The sequence below is a fragment of the Saimiri boliviensis genome, chromosome 9 (assembly GCF_048565385.1).
Source record: "Saimiri boliviensis isolate mSaiBol1 chromosome 9, mSaiBol1.pri, whole genome shotgun sequence".
Classification (NCBI taxonomy): Eukaryota; Metazoa; Chordata; class Mammalia; order Primates; family Cebidae; genus Saimiri; species Saimiri boliviensis.
Window position 1 is genome coordinate 93505980 of NC_133457.1, and position 19599 is coordinate 93525578.

A 19599-nucleotide genomic window follows, 5' to 3' on the forward strand; every position below is an offset into this window, starting at 1 on the left:
TTCAGTCTTCAAGGAATTGTCATTTGTTAATCACTCTTTTGATTGTTCATGGTTTCAGAAAAAAAAAAAAAATACAGTAGGTCTAATACACCAGACATTCTGAAACTTCTGTGTGCAATGGACCTCTTTGGGAGGTGAAGCCACAGGTGAAGGCTGTGGAAATCTTTCTTAGAAGAGGCTTCTAAATACATAAAATAAATAGAATTACAAAACAAATATGATTAAGACAAGCCTGGGCAACATGGCAAGACCTCATGTCTACAAAATATTTAAAAATTAGCTAGGCATGGCGGCGCATGCCTGTAGTCCCATCTGTGTGGGAGGATAAGGTGGGAGGATTGCCTGAGCCCAGGAGTTTGAGGTTACAGTGAGCCGTGATCACACCATTGTACCCCAGCCTGGGCAACAGACTGAAACTCTGTCTCTAAAAAGAGAAAAAGAAAAAAGAACAGAAGCTACCTTGCAACATATTACTATGTTTGCTGCTTTATTAATTCACTAAATCACACAATCTATCATTAGGTCAAATAATGCAAAAATAGGCATTAAAGTAAGTGACACTTTAAGATATCTACTACAACTAAAATGTGGTATGAAAATGTCTATACTTTTTAATGATTGACAAAGTCAAGGGTACTACAGGTAGCACTGTGATCTGCGACCTGCATTCATAATGAAAGGAAATGCTACACTTCAGTTAGAGGTTAGTGAGAATAAAGATGTGATTTTTGGGGATCCCCCCAGGTGCATAGTACCGATTCCTATTCATGGACACCTATGGGGTTCTGTAGACCCCAAGTTAGGACTCCTGTACTGGAGGATTTGCAAGCCTGGGAAGCAGACATTCAAGTCATTCATCTTCACACTGAACATTCAAGTATAGGCAGCTTATCCATCTTTATGGCCTCTTGTGCTAAGCAGAGGAGACTCCACAACAGTTAGAAGAGAACAAGATGGTATAACCTTCCTCCTCTGCCCTAAGAGACTGGTTAAGAAACTTCTCAAAGATCTTGACTGGATTTCTCCATTATTGGTCAAAGACACCCTTGTGGGGACTTGAAGGCCAGGAGAGCTTGCTGAATTCATGGGGAGAACACAGTGGCCTTCAGACAATAATTATCTCATCTCCTTGGCCTGTGTCCACTGGTAATCTCCATCAGTTCCTATCACCCTGGTGATGGCTGCTTTGTGTTTTATCAGTTAGCAGATATTTTTTGAGTGTTAGGCGGGGACCAAGTTTGTGGACAATTTAGGGATGGAAATGATGTAGTTACCCTCAAGAAAATTACGATTAAGACAAGCCTGGGCGATGTGGCAAGACCACATGTCTAGAAAATATTATCACCAGAGATCGGATTAAGATGGTACATCTCTTTTCTTTCTTACCCTAAATTTCCTGTAACAGAAAATGTAGTTTTTAAAAAGAGTAAATCTGGCCAGGCATGGTGGCTCACACCTGTAATCCCAGCACTTTGGCAGGCAGATCAGCTGAGGTCAGGAGTTTGAGACCAGCCTGGCCAACATGGTGAAACCCTGTTTCAACTAAAAATACAAAAATTAGCCGGGTGTGGTGGCACGTCCCTGTAATCCTAGCTAACAAGGAGGCTGAGGCAGAAGAATCACTGGAACCCAGGAGGCAGAGGTTGTAAATCTTCCATTTTGTTCTCAATCAGAAGGAGAAATATTTGGAGAAGAAAAATGGTGGTGAATGGTACTAGTGATTTGGAAGCTGGGACCATGGAGTCTATGGGAGCAAGCTGGTGGTGCTCTCTGGTTTTGATTGGTTTCATGGGATATATGAATGGAAATAGAGGAATGTGTTATATTAATGTTATATTAACTATAATAACAGCCCTATATTTACACAGTAGTTTTCATTTGCTCAAAACTCTTAATACATTATCTAATTTAATCTTCTCATCCTACTACTGTAGAGGAAAATGTCTCACCTAACGGATTGCAGAGGAGGCACAGAGTCTATGCTTTTGGTCCCCAAGATTAGAACCACTGTATCCTCTGCCTTGGGCTGGGAGAATGCCTTTGCCTTGCCACCTTTTTGGCTGGATGAGGTATATAAAAAGGAGGAACTTATCATAGAGAACCTAGCTAGTGGTTCTTAAATTTCAGTGTATTAACAAGGGGAGGCTGTTAGAGAAATATTTTCTGGGCCCCCATGACTGAGATTTGGATTCAGCAAATGAGGTATGACTCACAAGCCTGCATTTTTAACAAGTTGCTGTTGGTTCGTCTGGACAGTCGATCCAAAAACCACACTTCCAGAAGAGTGGGTCAGGCAAATCTTCCTGTATCAGTTTGTCTTTAGGTGAGTCAATTGTACACACCTAAAATCGTGACTGGAATTTTTTAAAGACGGGGTCCTGCTCTGTCTCCCAGGCTGGAGTCCAGTGGTGCCATAACGGCCCACTACAGCTTCCATCTCCTGGGCTCAAAGTAATCCTCCCACCTCAGCCTCCTAAGTAGCTGGGACTACAGGTGTGCGTCACCATGCCTGGCTAATTTTTATTTTTATTTTTTTTGGTAGAGCCGGTGTCTCCCGGCGTTGCCTAGATTCTTTTTATTTTTTATGATTGCTAATTTAAAGATCAGTCTGAAATTCTCTTTAGTCACACTTATATTATTGAACTCATTTCTGGCACCATTTATGGGCCTGTCCTGGGGAGTTCAAGTCCAGGACACACAATTAGGGAAACAACTGCCAGAGCAAAGAACAAGATCCTGTAAGAAGAAAACAAGGCGAGGCTGGGCACCGTAGCTCACACCTGTAATCCCAGCACTTTGGGAGGCCGAGGCGGGCAGATCATGAGCTCAGGAGTTCGAGACCAGCGAGTGTGTCCAATATGGTGAAACCTCGTCTCTACTAAAAAAAATACAAAAATGAGCCTGGAGTGGTGGCGCACGCCTGTAATCCCAGCTACTTGGGAGCCCGAGGTAGGGGAATTGCTTGAACCCGGGGGGGTTGAGGTTGCAGTGAGCCGAGATCGTGCCGCTGCACTCCAGACTGGGCAACAGAGCTAGACTCTAGTCTCAACAACGAGGCAATACGGAGGTATTGGGCACTCGGAGACTGGTGAGAAACCCGACAGACACCTCCCATAAACCGTGCTGTGTTCCTTGAGAGCCTGATATTACAGGTGTTCAGTGAATACCGGTTAAAAGAAAAACGCACTGCCACAAAAATTTTAACAGCTTCCTTAGGATTTTCTCTCAATCTTTCGTTAAGCTCAGGTCCTCATTTGATAAATATGACGCTACATTTTTCGTATATTAAATATGGCGACTGAAATAAAGCCAGAGACAAAGTGCTTGCGCATCCTCCCCACCGGCAAGAAAGAGGAGAAACAGGCGGAAGCAGGCAGGTGCTGGTTGGTGCAGAGACACAAGCACCAAGCCGCCAGCACAGGGCGGAAGTCGGGGTACCGGGACGCGCCAGCTTCCGCCGTTACTTCCCACGCGACTTCCTGCGGAGAACATGGCGGCACTGAGCGGTGTCCGCTGGTTGACCCGAGTGAGGCGCGGGGACACGCCGGGCAGGGGCGGGTGAGGGAGAGGAGAGTTGGTCGTAGGGTTCCTAAACAGAGCAAAGTCACTGTCGTGTTCGGGGTCTGGAGGTCTCCAATCCGTCCTTACAGGCTTGTGTGTCCCTGTTGCAGGCGCTGGTCTCCGCCGGGAACCCTGGGGCATGGAGAGGTCTGAGTACCTCGGCCGCGGCGCACGCTGCATCGCGCAGTCAGGTATGCACGAATCTGGCCAGGGTCTCGCTCACGACCCGGTCCCTTCCTCGCTGCCCTCTCCCCTGGCTTTCCCCCACCCCTCCCGGGTTTCCCCACTTCCCTACTCCCAGGATCACTGCTCCCGTCCCAGCCCTATCTTTGCTTCTCCGCACTTCCCCCATTCAGGCCGAGGACGTGAGGGTGGAGGGCTCCTTTCCCGTGACCATGCTGCCGGGAGACGGTGTAGGGCCTGAGCTGATGCACGCCGTCAAGGAGGTGTTCAAGGTGAGTGGCCTCGGGAATCAGAGGACAGTAGAGGGTTGGAAAGGACTTGGCCTTGACTGTGATGTTTTGGGAACCTGTTTCCGAAGGCTGCCGCTGTCCCGGTGGAGTTCCAGGAGCACCACCTGAGTGAGGTGCAGAATATGGCATCCGAGGAGAAGCTGGAACAGGTGCTGAGTTCCATGAAGGAGAACAAAGTGGCCATTATTGGTATGTGTGCCCACTTGCCACTTGTCCATGTGCCATTTAAAATCAAATGACCAATGTTTATTAAGCCCTTCTGCCCACATGGTATGCAATTGTATTAATTCTCCAGGGCAACCACCACTGGTATTTGGAAATTTGTTCCTTCCGGTTGGGAACCCAGGTGTTGAGAGATTATGTCAGCTGTCTGTGCAGGAAAGTTCCAGGGGTTCTGAGTCTGTCCTGAGGCTACATCAACTGTCATCAACCTTGTTCATTGCATTTCTGGAATACCACTTCTATCTGCCCTTTTTCTTTTCTTCCCCTCCCGTCCCCTCTTCTCTCCCCTCCTCTCTCCCCTCCCTTTCTTTCTTTCTTTTTTTTTTTTTTTAGACTGAGTCTCACTCTGTTGCCCAGGCTGGAATGCAGTGACATGATCTCGGCTCACTGCAACTTCTGCTTTCTGGGTTCAAGGGATTCTCCTGCTTCAGCCTCCCCAGTAGCTGGGACTACAGGTGTGCACCACCATGCCCAGCTAGTTTATTTATTTATTTATTTATTTATTTTTTTGAGACGGAGTTTCGCTCTTGTTACCCAGGCTGGAGTGCAATGGCGCTATCTCGGCTCACCGCAACCTCCGCCTCCTGGGTTCAGGCAATTCTCCTGCCACAGCCTCCTGAGTAGCTGGGATTATAGGCACGCGCCACCATGCCCAGCTAATTTTTTGTATTTTTAGTAGAGACGGGGTTTCACCATGTTGACCAGGTTGGTCTCGATCTCTCGACCTTGTGATCCACCCGCCTCGGCCTCCCAAAGTGCTGGGATTACAGCTTGAGCCACCGCGCCCGGCCTAGTTTCTTTATTTTTAGTAAAGACAGGATTTTACCGTGTTTGACAGGCGTGTCTCAAACCCCTGACCTCCAGTGATCCACCCATCTCAAAAAGTGCTGGGATTATAGGTGAGCCACCACGCCTAGCTGCCCCTTTTCTTTTGCCTTGCCTGCTTTAATCTCATTTAATTTTTTTGTCTTATCTTGCAAAGAACAGCCTGACTTTTCCAGGCCCAGCCTTACCATAGGAAGGTCAGTTCTTTCCCTTTGGCCCTTAACTTTTTTTTTGCCTTGGTTCCAGAACTCTTGTTCTGTGCTTTGATCACTCTAGATAGTGTGTGTTAGATTCCAATATGTGCTACCTGACTTACACTGTTCCTTCTACCCAGAACTTACTTTCTTTAATGCTACTTGTCAGAGTCCTTCTCACTCATTCACTGTATTAGTTTCCCATGGCTGCCGTAACAAACTACCATGAACCTGGTGGCTTAACATAACAGAAATGTATTCTCTCACAGTGCTGGAGACCATAAGTCTGAAATCAAGGTGTTGGCAAGGCCCTGCTTCCTCTGAAGGTTTAGGAGAGAATCCTTTCTTGCTTGTTCTGGTGGCTCCTGCTGTTTTTTGACTTGCAGATGCATCGGTCCAATCTCTTGTTTCTTTCCCCTCTCTGTCTCTGTATTATTTTTCTCCTTAAAGATTTATCACTGGATTTAGGGCTCACCCTAATCCAGGATGATTTTGTCTCAATATCCTTAACTGAATTACATCTGCAAAGCCTCTGTTCCCATATAAGTCACATATATTGGTTCTGGGGCTCAGGACATGGACAGTAACTTCAGGGATCACTGTTCAGCCCATTGTACTCACTGAAACGAAGGCTTGGGCTGAAGTGCAGCTCTTCTGTGCTGTATCTTGATATTAATGGAGAGGATTTCCTCTGTGTTGCTATACAACTTTCCCATGATATTTATCATGTTTTTCATATTATCTGCCTTTCCCAGTGTACCATTTGTTTCTCGAGGGCAGGGGTTGTGTAGTTTTAGCTGCTATCCTTATTGCCTGACATGTAATTGATATTCAGTAGGTGTTGGGTTAAAAAATGTCAAATAAGTAGAAGGCTCAGAAACACCTAAAAAGGTCACAGATCTGCTAGCATTGTCTCTCAACTTGTTATTAAACCCAGGTTCTTTCTTGATAAATAGAGAAAAAATCTGTTTTTCTCCGTTTTGAAATTTCAACATAAATTAAATATGGTGACTAGAAATAAAGCAATAAGTCTGAGGCAGGCAGATCACTTGAGGTCAGGAGTTTGAGGCCAGCCTGGCCAACATGGTGAAACCCTATCTCTACTAAAAATGAAAAAAATTAGCCGGTGTGGTGGCACATGCCTGTAATCCTAGCCTACTGGGAAGGCTGAGGCAGGAGAATTACTTAAACTTGGGAGGCGGAGTTTGCAGTGAGCCCAGATTGCTCCACTGCACTCTAGCCTGGGTGTCCAAGTGAGACCCTGTCTCAAAATAAAAAAATTTAAAAAAGCAATAAATGAAATGTTTCTGGCTTTAACTATACATTATTCTCCTTTGCCCCTTGCCCCCAGAGGCAATTTAAAAGTTACTGATTTGGGAGTGGGAGATGGGAGTCTGGGTTACATTATGTTCCTAAGGGGGTTAGACACTGGTCTGGGCTCCCTTTGGCTTGGCCTGTGCTTGACACTCCTTTCCCCACTTTGTTTACGCAGGAAAGATCCATACCCCAATGGAGTATAAGGGGGAGCTAGCCTCCTATGATATGCGACTGAGGTAGGTGGTGGGGGTAGGGCGAATGCTTTAGAGGCGCCAGGCAGGAGCAGAGCTGATGGCCCTGCCTACCCACAGGCGTAAGTTGGACTTATTTGCCAACGTAGTCCATGTGAAGTCACTTCCTGGCTATATGACTCGGCACAACAATCTAGACCTGGTGATCATTAGGGAGCAGACAGAAGGGGAGTACAGCTCTCTGGAACATGAGGTAAGGCCCAGAAACTGGGGGAGGGCAGGGACGAAGGTGGGAGAGAGCTGGAGCTCCTTGTTTCCCTTCCCAGTGTCACCTAGCTGCTGCTCTCTTCTTACCCAGAGTGCAAGGGGTGTGATTGAGTGCTTGAAGATTGTCACACGAGCCAAGTCTCAGCGGATTGCAAAGTTCGCCTTTGACTATGCCACCAAGAAGGGGCGGGGCAAGGTCACTGCTGTCCACAAGGCCAACATCATGTGAGGGACATGGCTTTATGTAGGGTGGGTTCCTGGGAAGGTAGCCCCCGCACTTTCTTGGCTGATCTGTCCCCTTTGGCCCATGGACAGGAAACTTGGGGATGGGTTGTTCCTGCAGTGCTGTGAGGAAGTTGCTGAACTGTACCCCAAAATCAAATTTGAGACAATGATCATAGACAACTGCTGCATGCAGGTGAGGCCCTCCCCACATCTCCACTCATAGGGCTGAGAAGGAGAGTGGAGTGGAATTCACTTCATGCCTACTTCTCACCCTCTAGCTGGTGCAGAATCCTTACCAGTTTGATGTGCTTGTGATGCCCAATCTCTATGGGAACATTATTGACAATCTGGCTGCTGGCCTTGTTGGGGGAGCTGGTGTGGTCCCTGGTGAGAGCTATAGTGCAGAGTATGCAGTCTTTGAGACGGTGAGTGAGGCTGCTTTATCCCTCAGCCGTTGCTACGTCCCGTCTCTGACCCCAAGCCTGGCATTCCTCCCTCATCTCAGCATCTCCCCTTCCTAAGTGATCTTGGCCTGTTCTTCCCCCACGCTGCCCACCATGCCTCTTTTCAGTGATCCTGGCCTGACCTCCCCCTCCCATAATGTCTTTTTCCAACCTGAGCCTCTGCATACCCCTCCTGCCTCCTCCCAGTGTCTAGCCTGCCCCTCTCTCCACAGGGTGCCCGGCACCCATTTGCCCAGGCAGTGGGCAGGAATATAGCCAATCCCACGGCCATGTTGTTGTCGGCTTCCAACATGCTGCGGCATCTCAAGTAGGTCATGGGAGGCTGCGGGCAGAGAATGAGTGTTGTGAGGAGGAGCCAGGTGGGGAAATTGGGGGAAGTGTTTTGGGGCAAGTCTCAGTTTCTTCCCGTCCATATCCACAGTCTCGAGTATCACTCCAGCATGATTGCAGATGCGGTGAAGAAGGTGATCAAAGTTGGCAAGGTGAGTTTAGAGGAGTAGTGCTGGCTTCAGGGTTTAGAGTAGTCCTGGGGTCAGCACCTTGGCACTACTCCCTGGGGAAGCTGAATGGGGATCGCCTTTTCCCCAGGTCCCCAGGACATCTGTTCCCTGACATTCCCGCATCCTTCTCAGGGCTGCTCTTCACCTCCCTTCTCTTGGCTGTTTCATCCTCTTTATCTCTTTTGCCTCTTAGATCCCATCTGCTGTTCCCTCTTTCCTGCTCCATTCACTGCCCTTTTCATGGGCCATCTGAATGCAGACTTGCAGCTTTTCCTGGGGGTGGAACAGCAAGGGATACAGGCAGGCTGAGGCACCAGCTTCACCTTCACATCCCATCTCCTTTCCCCTGCCTGGTCTTGTCCACCCACCTGGTCCTGTCTCTATTTCTTCCAAGGAGGGTAGCTACATCCCCTCTGATCTGCATTTCCCATCATCTTTGCCTGCTCAGCCTCCTTCCTGCCCTGGCTGCAGCACAGTTAATAGTGGCTTAAGAGGCGTGGGCAGGTCCATGTGCTTCCCAGCCTGGCTCCTTCCATCCTGCTGCACTGCCTCTTTTTTCTGGCTATCTGTCATGCCTTCTTGGATTCCATCTCATTCTTGGATTCCATTTCCTCAGTCATGTTGCCCTACCTCCCTTCATGGGCTCTCTTTTCTTCCTCCCCACGGCTATTGCCGGTGGTGGCTGTAGGTGCGGACTCGAGACATGGGCGGCTACAGCACCACAACCGACTTCATCAAGTCTGTCATCGGTCACCTGCACCCCCATGGGAGCTAGAGCCCTTTATTTCAAGGACCACACTCCCCATACCGTTCAGTGCAGTGGACCAGAAGAGACTTTGCGCCTCTAGGCAGTGTACCATGGTCACCTTACTGGGCAGGGCCTAGGTTGTCCTTGGGCTGGCTTCCTTAGGGAACAGACTGCTGGGTGGTGATGGGGATTTTGTTGGGATGGAGCCCAGGCCACATGGATGATGATGATTCTCCCCCACAGGTTCGAACCTCTGACATGGGTGGCTATGCTACTTGCCATGACTTCACTGAGGCTGTCATTGCTGCCTTGCCTCACTCATAGGCCCTGTCCATACCCATCTAAGGTGTTCAATAAAAAGCATGAACCAACTTTTCTGAGTTTGTTTTTATTGGGGAACAGGACACAGGGTGGGGAATGTCACCTTGGGCTCTGGTATGTCCCACCTCCCAGAGAATGTAATGTCCATTTGCATTCTAATCTTCCTGGGCTTCTTTACGGAACTTTTTCTTCTTCTTGGAGCTGCTCTTGCTGCTAGTAGCCTCTTCAGGTCCACTGCTGACTGGCTCCTCTTTGGAGAATTTCCTCTTTTTCTTGGAGACACTTCTGCTGCCTGCCTCTTCGGGGTCATTGACTGTTTCCTCCTTGGGTGATGATTTCTTCCTCTTGGGAAGACTGGGGCTGCCAGTGGTTTCTTCAGGATCACTACTCATCAACTCCTCCTTGGAAAAAGATTTCTTTTTCTTGGGTTTGGAGAAAGAAGTAGACGGGTCTTCCATTCCATTCTCCTGAGGAACCTCCTGGGGCTTTTGCTTTTTTTTCTTCTTTTTGGGTTTTTCACTTGCCTCCTAAAGGGAAGGACAGGGGAACAGACTGTGAGAACAGTGTCATCTATTGAAATGTGCACACATAGCCCCCTTTATATTTTCAGCAATTAAGTAGCCAAGGCAGGGAAACCTGTGTAGTTGTTAATGTTGCCCAGTGTTTCTGGGATAGTTTTAATTGTGTGGGTGTAACTTTAGAAATCCATCCCAAAGGCTATCCCAAATTAGAAGTTAAGGACATGTAGTAAATTACCTCAGCCCATTTATTTAAAAAAAAAAAAAAAAACAAAAAAAACCCTAAAGAAAAACCCACCATGCTGGTCACAACAGAACCATCATGCCAAGTTCCAGACAGGGCCCTGAAACGCTGTTTAAGAAACTGGGTGCTAAATGAAAATCCCAGGGAGAATGATTGTAGCCTAGCACACTGGGGACCGCCCTGCCCCCATCCCCACTGTGAACACTACCACCTCCGGACACACGTCTGAGAATAAGCAGAGCAGGAATTTACACTACCCCAGGTTGAGGACTCCTGGGAGGCAGCCGAGGACAGAACACACATGCCCAGGGAACGGGTGTGAGCTACAACCAGCTCTCTGGGCTCTTGAGCAAGTTCTCTCAGCACCTATCTCCTTCCTATAGAATCAAGAGGTAGTTTTAGATGTTTCAGGTCCTTGTTTCAGTCCAAAAGCCTGGACTCAAGACCATGGCTTGATGCAGCACATCCTTTGTTCTGCTGTTGAAAACCCTACAACCTAGGATCTTTGCAAGGGCCAAGCTGCCTACTGACCTCACACTCCTCAGGAGTACTACTGCTGTTTTCTGAAGATGCGAGGGCAAGTGCAGCCAGCCGTTTCTTTTCCTTCTTTAAGCGTTTCTTCTCCTGTTTCTCCAGCTTCCTAGTAATCTCAGCAGCCGCTTCCTCTGCCTGGTCAAAGAGAAGTGCTAAAAGGGCCTGAAGACCTCTGGTGCTCTGAGGACTCTTTTTTCTGGCTTTATTGGATCAGGCTCATTAAATCAGTTTTTTTTTTTTTGCCTCCACTCTACAAGGTCAGGCTCAGACAGTTCATCAACTCCAACAGCCAGCTATGCCTCCCTACACCCAGCAAAGCCCAACTGACCTCAACCATTGCTTCCTTCATGACATCCAGATTCTTTCGTGGAATCTCTCCAGTCTCATAGAAGGACAGTCGCTCTTCAACTTGTTCTCGAAGTTTCTCCCCAAATACACTCGTGGGCACCTCTGGACGTGTGTGTGGGTAACAAAGCCTGTCAGCCCAGAGAAAAACTACCCCCACCCCGTGTTCCCTCTACCCTCAGCTTCACTCAGACCCAGACTCTCAACACTCACTAGGTGAACTGCTGTTGACGAAAAATATTGCCATCATTGTGGAAGCTGCTATGGTTGCAAGCCTCCCCACCCACCCAGCCAGCCCCTTCTCACAAATGCCAAACCCCCCCACCCATACCAGAGAAGCAATCGATTCGTGAGGCAATACTGCATTTGTTTGCCAGGTATCGGGAGATTCGGCCCTTGTTCTTGGCAGCTGCTCGGCCAATGAAGGTGGAGTGGAAAATGAGTCCATATTTTGGTGTGTTACCCCTTGTCTTCAGGGCTCTGAGAGAATAGTCAGTGGAGAGTTTAAGATCAGAAATTTCAACCCCCTTAGCCAAGGCAGCTCAGCTCCTCCCCTCCTCTCACCCCCAAGTCCCGAGTGAGCCTCAGGCCAGATTGGATCTCTACCCCAATGCATGCCAACCCATAGCTCCCAGAGGCAGAGGGAAGGCATCCAGTGTCGCTGACCTGGAGACTTGGTCCCTTTGCTGGGCCCTGGGAATCACTCAGACACCAGGACTGGCCATCACCCCCATAGCAGAGGCCTGTATAGGTCAGGGAGCCCTGGTCAGCCATCACTGTGATCCCCCAACAAGAGGCGGGCACCAGAAGTGGCACCTGAATGTGGGCAGGTGCCCTCACTGGTACCTGAACAGGGCCTTTTCAGCCCCAAGGATTTGCACTGTGGATGCCGGATACTTGGCCAGGTTGGTGAGGCTGCCAGCATGCGCGATGAGACGTGCACCTACCTGGAGAGAGAGTCAAAGAAGCAGTCAGAGAAACGAACTGCCGACCTTCCACTGCAAGAGAGCCCTACTTGCTCCCTCCCCATCAAGCACAACTAGGGAAGATATGGTGGGTCAGGAAATACAGCAGTGCAGGTGCACATGGCAACAGTCCTTATTCTCCCATTTTTTGTGTCCCCTGTGACGCACCGCTTCCCCAATTAGGGCTGACAGGCTGGGGGCTACTTGGCTCATCTTGGAGCGCAGGTAAGTGTGTAGGCTCTGGCGGTACTCAGATAAAGACACCACACGACTGGAGAAGCTCTCGATGTTTATCAAGTCAATGGCAGATATGTCCATGCCTAGGAAAAACCAAGTGTGAATGCAGAAGGCCAGATATTCAGAGCCCCATACCTTATGCAGGCTGCCAGGCTCTGCACTGACCCATGGAGGACCGTGAGGCATCCAGAATAGCCTTAGCCTTGGCCCCATCCATCGTTAGCTCCTCCAGCTTCTCCAGCTTCTCCTCATTCAGTTCCCTTCGGTTTCCAATAACCTGGGCAAGACGGCAGTATGTGGCATTGTCGTTGATGATCTTCACCAGCTCCGGAAAGTGATAGCCATACCACTCCCTGAAAAGAACCACAGTCACCCCCTGGCCCAGCTGCTTCATCAAAAATCACAGAGCTACAGCCTCACCCTCTCCACACCTACTCTATGCCTGGAGGAAATGGGAAAAAGATTCAAATCTTCCTCAATTCCATGTTCCCCCATTCACAATACAGACCAGACACAGGGCCTGAGCTGAGGTGTATATGGAGTAGGTTTACTCTACCTCCTCTTTCTATACAGTCAGTGTAAGAACACAGCCTGTGGTAAGCATCAGGAGGCTTACCTAGCCCCAGCCCACATGATTCTACCCACAGGATGGTCAGTCCTCATCAAGACTCAAAATTAGCTAAACTACAAACCAAAGGCTCCAATACTATGGGTGGCCTCTGCACTTTACCTGACTCGCATAGAGAAGGTATTGATGTCTTTATCCAGCTGGTCCAGGAGGCTAATGGATTGGATGATCATATTGTCCACTCGGTTCACATTAAACTTAACTTTGGCACGAGAATAGCTGTGTCCCAGGCCCAGCTGTGCTTTACAAGCTGACAGATCAGTCAGACCCTTCACCAGATTGTGGAAGTGCAGACGAACTCCTAAGAGGAGGGCAGGACTATAAGCAACAAAGGGCTCTGAGCTTGCTTCTGTACCCTTGGGAACCAGCCAAGCGCAAGGCCTTCCCAGAAGTAACAAATATCCGAGTTTCTAGAACCCCACTCCCCCCAAACGCCAAGGTTACCAGGAATATACAAGAGGATGGTCTTACCTCGCAGGATCTCAGCTATCACGCCTCCAGTCTGGCAGTTGTACCCTAACTCCTCCTGTATTGCAGCACCAATCTTGGGATCCCCAACTCCCAAGAGTACTTTCTTCTTTTTGGACGGCAGGTAGGTCTCCAAGAGCAGGCGGAGGTCCTCATGAACAACCCCTCAAGGGAAACAAAACAGTTCTCATTAACAGGCTAAAGGGTAATTAATTCTAACATCTCCTCAGCCAATACCCTGGTCCTGCCACGTAAACCCCTCCCCATCAGGCACTGCTCAGAGACATGGAGACATCAGTAATTGCACTCAGGGGATTGACAGATTAGATTACCAAGTCATCACTGCAAAGCCTGGCCCAGCCATGGGAACTGTACTCAGGTCTGATGGCACAAGTGTGCAATAAATAATAGCTTGTAACACAACCTCAAGTATTTAGTATTAGGATTTGCCTTCTGTAACCAAACCTTTTTTTCTTAGCCTGTGTTTATCCAACTGCCCCTTCCAATCAAAGAGAAAGCAGAGAACCAGACACTTGATTGTGTTTAGGTAAACTCGGGTCCCTGGTAGTGTTAAACCAACTCCCCCTTTAAGAATCATTTGTCAGCCGGGCGTGGTGGCTCATGCCTGTAATCCCAGCACTTTGGGAGGCCGAGGCGGGTGGATCACGAGGTCAAGAGATCGAGACCATCCTGGTCGACATGGTGAAACCCCATCTCTACTAAAAATACCAAAAAATTAGCTGGGCATGGTGGCGTGTGCCTGTAATCCCAGCTACTCAGGAGGCTGACGCAGGAGAATTGCCTGAACCCAGGAGGCGGAGGTTGCGGTGAGCTGAGATCGCGCCATTGCACTCCAGCCTGGGTAACAAGAGCGAAACTCCATCTCAAATAAATAAATAAATAAATAAAACAATCATTTGTCAGCCGGGAGCGGTGGTTCACGCCCTTAATCCTAGCACTTTGGGAGGTGGGCGGATCACCTGGGATCAGGAGTTCAAAACCGGCTGGCCAAAAATTGTGAAATTCCCTCCCTACTAATACAAAAATTGGCCGGCCATGGTGGTGTGCGCCTGTAATTCCAGCCATTCAGGAGGCTGAGGCAGGAGAATCGCTTGAAGTCCGAGGCGCAGGATGCCCTCAGCCGAGATCCCACCACTGCACTCCCGCCTGAGCAACAGATTATGTCCGGAGGGAGAAAGGCGGGGAGAGGGCCGGGCGCCTGGAGCAGAGTGCGGTGGATCACGCCTAGCACTTTGGGAGGCAGAGGTGGGTGGCTCACGGGAGCTCAATGGCAAAACCCTGCCTCTGTTAAAAACACAAAAAATTGTCCAGGCCTGGTGGCACAGGCCTGTAATCCCAGTTACCCAGGAGCCGGAGGTTGCACTGAGTCCAGATCGCGCCAGCGCACTCCAGCGTGGGCGACAGAGACTGTCTCAAAAAAAAAAAAAAAAAAAAATTACAGTGCCCATAAGAAAACGTAACACATATCCTACATCGCCTGCTTTAAATGGTTTAGTCTATCACAGTTTCCAGACCTTGAGCTCTGTAAAGACAATTATTTCTAATTACATATTGTACGTTTCAAACACTGCCTCGTATCTATCAGACTTGGAACTAGCCAAGGACGGCAAATACTATCGCATGCCGCCCGACAGGATACCGGAAGGAACCACATCTCCGAGATACTTGGCAGTGGTCGACTCACCTTCAGACACGGCATTGGCATTTTCCAAGGCAACCTGGGACGAGGAAAAGGGACAAAAGGCCACCAGACGAACGACATTGTGGAATTTGCCCAGGTTGAGTACGGACTCCTCCACCTGGGGGAATAAAGAGGCCGAGTGGTTTCCTTCCCTCCCTCCTGCCTCTGCGGGGCAGTAAAGTAAAGCAGCAGCGCTCAGCCTTGGAAGCTCTTAAAATAGGCCGATACCCGGGCCCCACATCCTAGCTTCTGCTTTAATCGTTCCAGGGCGGAGTCCAGGACGCTTATTTCAAACCGCTAGAGCGATCCTACCCATGAGTCAAGGTAAAATAAAGACCCCCGGCTCTAGAGCTTTCCAGGCCCTCCCCCTCTTCCCCCACCGAAGCGCGCGGCGACCACGTGGGAGCGCGCGGTGGATGCTGGGACCTGTGCGGTGAGGGTCTGCAGGGAGGCCGGAGGATCCCACGTATCTCACCCACCTGCGGCTGCAGCAGACTGATCTCCTCCACTTCCTTCAGCGCCAGCAGCGCGTAGCCGACTGCGTGCTCAAACAGCACGTGCAACAGCACCTGTAACCGGAGCCGCGGCGCGAGCGTAAGCTCAACCTCCGTGTTTGCCAGAACCCGCTCCAAAGGAAGGCACAGACCCAGGCCCAGGCTCTGACTCTGGCCCGAACCCAGGCCCAAACCCCCACCTACGCGTCGTCAGTGCCCCGCAACCACTCCTCACCATGGCGCCCGCTCCTGGCTCAGCTCGCAATGCGGCTAGCGCGCTCCGGCGCGCGGAACCACACTCTAGAGGCCACGCCCCCGTCCGACCGACCAATCGGAGACCAGGGACGGTACCATCTCCGGCCTTCCGAGGGGCCGCCCGGGGTGGTATCGCCCGGAGCGCGGGCGAGGTGGCACCGAGCGCGGGCTAGCAGGCGTTTCCCGGCCTCTGCAGCTGCGCGGGCAAGCCGGTTGCCGGGGACGCGCGGCCCTGCATCGGGTCTTGCAGGCTGCGCAACGACTTGGAAAGGCGCTTTCGGGATAATAGTCCGGTTCCTGATGTTCTCATATAAGCTTCCCGTCATATAAGTTGCGGGCAGCAGAGCTGGGCGAAGTTAGGGCGGGAGGCTCCGCGTGGGGCGTGGCGTCCATCCCAGACCGAGACCGCTGCCGAGCGGGCTTCCCTGCGCCCCTCGTCCCTGGGACCCATCCGTTCCCGTCCCTTATTCGGGGACGAGCCTCCACGGCGCCGGGTGGGCCGCGCGTCCTTTCTTCTTCCACGGAACGGGAGCAGTACCTGGCACGCTCTGGCGCAGATACTGCTGGGAAAGCGGCTCGCGCAGTTTTCTTCGTACTATTAATTTTATTTATTATTTTTTAAAATGACGGTGGCAGGCAGTAACGTGCGAAAGACGCTCCAACGTCTTCCTAGGCCAGTTTCTTGTTCCTTTTCTGCACGGGACCCAGGTCCTTTTGCCGAGCCACGTGTTGCGTTGCCGCCTGAGCAGCCCTGAATTCTGAGCGCCGGTGAGCGCCGAGTGAATCGGAGCTGCTTCCCTGTCCTCGAGGGCGTCTTTGGGGCACTCAGGCGACTATTTAGAAATGGGTTCTGCTTTAATAATTAATATTAACGTTTTAAATCCAACACCTAGTTACACTTAAGTAGTATATCCGCTGGTACATTTTAAAGTCATTCTAAGGAAAAAAAATTTTTTTGAGACGCGGAGTTTTGCTCTTGTCGCTCAAGCTGGAGTGCAACGGCGCCATCTCGGCTCACTACCATCTCGTTCTCCCGAGTTCAAGCGACTCTCCTGCCTCAACCTCCCGAGTAGCTGAGATTACAGGTGCCCATCACCACGCCTGGCTAATTTTTGCATTTTTAGTAGAGATGGGATTGTTTCACCGTGTTGGCCAGGCTGGTCTCGAACTCCAGACCTCAGGTGATCGACCCGCCTCGGCCTCCCAAAGTGTAGGGATTATAAGCATGAGGCACTGCACCTGGCCTCTAAGGGGATTTTCAAAAAATAAAGGCTGTATAGCTATAAACTGCATTTATACATTTAATTGTTATTTCGTTAAGTGATTGAATTACTTGACAAAATCCAAGTACACAGTTCAGACACTAATATGTTAAAACTGAAAAATATGGTTGGTAAATCTTAAACTCTGATAATCTCAATATTAACCACACATATGGTTAAATTGTTACACATGTCGATATTTAGTCTGAATCATTACTCCATTTCACATTTTAAAATGGAATTGCAAAATTAATCCGTTACATACTTTAGCATGTTAAATTTTTAAGCGTTGTGAATACATCACATTAAACAATTCCAAAATGTAATGGAAAATATTAATGCTAAGACTTCAGTTATTTATGTCCTTAATCCTGAATCTTCTTGGGTTACAGATGCTTATCCAGTAAACCAGGGGTTTTCAAGCAAGAAGTCAGAATGCATTAATGGATGGTAGGATTAATCTAGTCATTAATGGCTAGCATTAAAAAAATAGGATTGGTCAGGCTGGTCTTGAACTCCTGACCTCAGGTGATCCACTCACCTTGGCCTCCCAAAGTGCTGGAATTACAGGTGTGAACCACTGTGCCCGGCCCTAAAATCTGAAAGTTTTTGAGGGCTGATGTGATGCTCAAAGGAAATACTTGGAACTTCACAGATTTTGGATTTTCTTCATTATTTATTTATTTATTTTTGGAGACGGAGTCTTGCTCTGTCGCCCAGGCTGGATTGCAGTGGTGCAATCTTGGCTCACTGCAACTTCGTCTCCTGGGTTCAGGCAATTCTGGCTCAACCTCCCAAGTATCTGGGACTACAGGTGCATGCTGCCATGCCTGGCTAATTTTTTGTATTTTAGTAGAGATGGGGTTTCACCGTGTTGCCAGGCTGGTCCCAAACCCCTGAGCTCAGGCAATCTGCCCGCCTCAACCTCCCAAAGTGTTAGGATTATAGGCATGAGCCATTGCCTAATTATTTTTTTGAAGCAGAATCTCTGTCACCCATCACAGCTCAGTGCAGCCTCAACCTCCTGGGCTCAAGCAATCCTCCCACTTCAGCCTCCTGAGTAGCTGGAACTACAGGGGTGCACCACCATGCCTGGCTGATTTTTTCCTCCCCCCCACCCCCCCTCCCCATTTATTTTGTAGAGACAGGGTTTTGCCATGTTGTCCAGGCTGATCTTGAATGCTTGAGCTCAAGTGATTTGCCTGCCTTGGCCTCTCAAAGTGCTGCGATTATAGACATGAGCCACACCACTCCTGGCTTATGTTTTAAAATTTTTGTATTTTTAATTTTTGTGAGCACACAGTATGTGTATATATTTATGGAGTGCACAAGGTTTTGATACCAGCATGCAATTTGTAATAATCACCTCAGGGTAAATGTATGTGATTTTCTTCCATCTCTGCCACCCCTAAGACAGGAAGACCAACCCCTTTTCTTCCTCTCCTTCTCAGCCTGCTCAGCGTGAAGATGACAAGGATGAAGACTTTTATGATGATCCACTTTCACTTAATGAATATGAAATATATTTTCTCTTCTTTCTGATCTTAATAACATTTTTTTCTAGCTAGCTTATTCTATGGCAAGAATACAGTATTAATACATGTAACATATAAAATATGTGTTAACTGATTCAACAACAAGCCGTTAGTAGTTAACTTCTGGGGAAGTCAAAAGCTATACATGGGTTTTTTACTGCACGGGGGTCAGCACTCCTAGCCCCAGTGTTGTTTGAGGGTCAACTGTGGATATGAATTTGGAGCCTCTGTGTGACAGCTGCCTTGTAAATAGAATTTCTCAATGGAGTTTTTTTTCTCCTCTACTTTCTGCCAATGTCAAGTAGATACATGTCTCTCTCTGCATGGCAGGTTGCTTATTGTCTATTATTGAGCATGAGGAACTTGGTGCTCCAGCTTTGGGTGGGTCCTTCCCTACCTACTTCGGAGCACATCTGAAGTGACTTTACTGAGCTGAGGGCTACCAGCATAGTGAGTGCCATTGGTAACCTGCCCAGATCACCTTACTGGCTGGTGCGTCAGCCCCTCCCTCACTGATTTCTGAGTGTACAAATTTGTGAGTGTACAAATCAGCCAGAGTCCAGGCATCCCCTTTGCTCTTCTTCACCTAAAATGTCTTACTACTCATGTGATTCTGTGTACTATGGAGGTCTTAGGAAATAGAAATGGAAGTTGGGGTTATTAGAAGTGAAAGGATCAGCCTGCAAAAATAGCCTCCAACAGATAAAATCCAGTGTTTGCTCCATTTCTGTCCAGTAAGGAATGTGCAGCCAAACCAGGGAAATATCAGCAGGACACCAGTTATATTTCTCTGAATAGGTTAACTTTTTCTTTTCCTTTCTTTTTGTGTCAGACAGAGTCTTGCTCTGTTGCCCAAGGTGGAGTGCAGTGGTGCAATCTTGGCTCACTGCAATCTCTGCCTCCTGGGTTCCAGTGATTCTCCTGCCTCAGCCTCCCAAGTAGCTGGGATTACAGACATGTACCATCACAACTGGCTAATTTTGGTATTTTTAGTAGAGACGGGTTTTACCATCTTGGCCAGGCTGGTCTCAAAATCTTTACCTCAAGTGATCCACCCACCTCAGCCTCCAGAAGTGCTGGGATTATAGGCGTGAGCCACCATGC

The 19599-nt window shown here is 49.0% G+C and overlaps 2 protein-coding genes and 5 non-coding genes across 10 annotated transcripts; 1 reads left to right on the forward strand and 6 right to left on the reverse strand.

Annotated features, from left to right (window-relative positions):
- The first annotated feature begins 3426 nt into the window (after positions 1 to 3426).
- IDH3B (isocitrate dehydrogenase (NAD(+)) 3 non-catalytic subunit beta) lies at positions 3427 to 9359 on the forward strand. Of its 3 annotated transcripts, none has more exons than XM_010351773.2 (12): positions 3427 to 3526; positions 3672 to 3752; positions 3918 to 4016; positions 4103 to 4223; positions 6768 to 6828; positions 6904 to 7036; positions 7142 to 7275; positions 7366 to 7468; positions 7554 to 7700; positions 7952 to 8046; positions 8161 to 8221; positions 8928 to 9359. In XM_010351773.2, exons 1-12 carry the CDS (start codon positions 3491 to 3493, stop codon positions 9012 to 9014), a joined length of 1158 nt encoding a protein of 385 aa, XP_010350075.1. In that variant the 5' UTR covers positions 3427 to 3490; the 3' UTR covers positions 9015 to 9359. The 3 variants fall into 3 exon arrangements, with proteins under 3 accessions (XP_010350075.1, XP_003941100.1, XP_003941101.1); XM_003941051.4 differs by having other exon boundaries at positions 9231 to 9359; XM_003941052.4 differs by lacking the exon at positions 8928 to 9359 and adding an exon at positions 8433 to 8913.
- On the reverse strand, positions 9356 to 15752 carry NOP56 (NOP56 ribonucleoprotein). Of its 2 annotated transcripts, XR_012519324.1 has the most exons (13): positions 15679 to 15752; positions 15429 to 15518; positions 14953 to 15067; positions 13251 to 13412; positions 12882 to 13080; positions 12317 to 12504; positions 12083 to 12234; positions 11796 to 11896; positions 11281 to 11429; positions 10933 to 11054; positions 10602 to 10739; positions 10328 to 10447; positions 9356 to 9835 (listed from the first exon to the last, which is right to left on the reverse strand). XR_012519324.1 is itself a non-coding variant. In XM_003941050.4 (12 exons), the coding sequence occupies exons 1-12, from the start codon at positions 15679 to 15681 to the stop codon at positions 9464 to 9466; spliced, it is 1791 nt and encodes a 596-aa protein (XP_003941099.2). In that variant the 5' UTR covers positions 15682 to 15752; the 3' UTR covers positions 9356 to 9463. The 2 variants fall into 2 exon arrangements, 1 of the variants encoding a protein (XP_003941099.2); XM_003941050.4 differs by lacking the exon at positions 10328 to 10447.
- On the reverse strand, positions 10812 to 10889 carry LOC120367990 (small nucleolar RNA SNORD57). The gene has a single exon (XR_005582221.2). It is a non-coding gene; the product is annotated as a small nucleolar RNA SNORD57 (small nucleolar RNA).
- On the reverse strand, positions 11134 to 11204 carry LOC120367991 (small nucleolar RNA SNORD56). The gene has a single exon (XR_005582222.1). It is a non-coding gene; the product is annotated as a small nucleolar RNA SNORD56 (small nucleolar RNA).
- Positions 11648 to 11733, reverse strand: LOC120368005 (small nucleolar RNA SNORD86). The gene has a single exon (XR_005582236.1). It is a non-coding gene; the product is annotated as a small nucleolar RNA SNORD86 (small nucleolar RNA).
- On the reverse strand, positions 12633 to 12764 carry LOC120367996 (small nucleolar RNA SNORA51). The gene has a single exon (XR_005582227.1). It is a non-coding gene; the product is annotated as a small nucleolar RNA SNORA51 (small nucleolar RNA).
- On the reverse strand, positions 13521 to 13595 carry LOC120368006 (small nucleolar RNA SNORD110). The gene has a single exon (XR_005582237.1). It is a non-coding gene; the product is annotated as a small nucleolar RNA SNORD110 (small nucleolar RNA).
- Positions 15753 to 19599: the final 3847 nt, after the last annotated feature.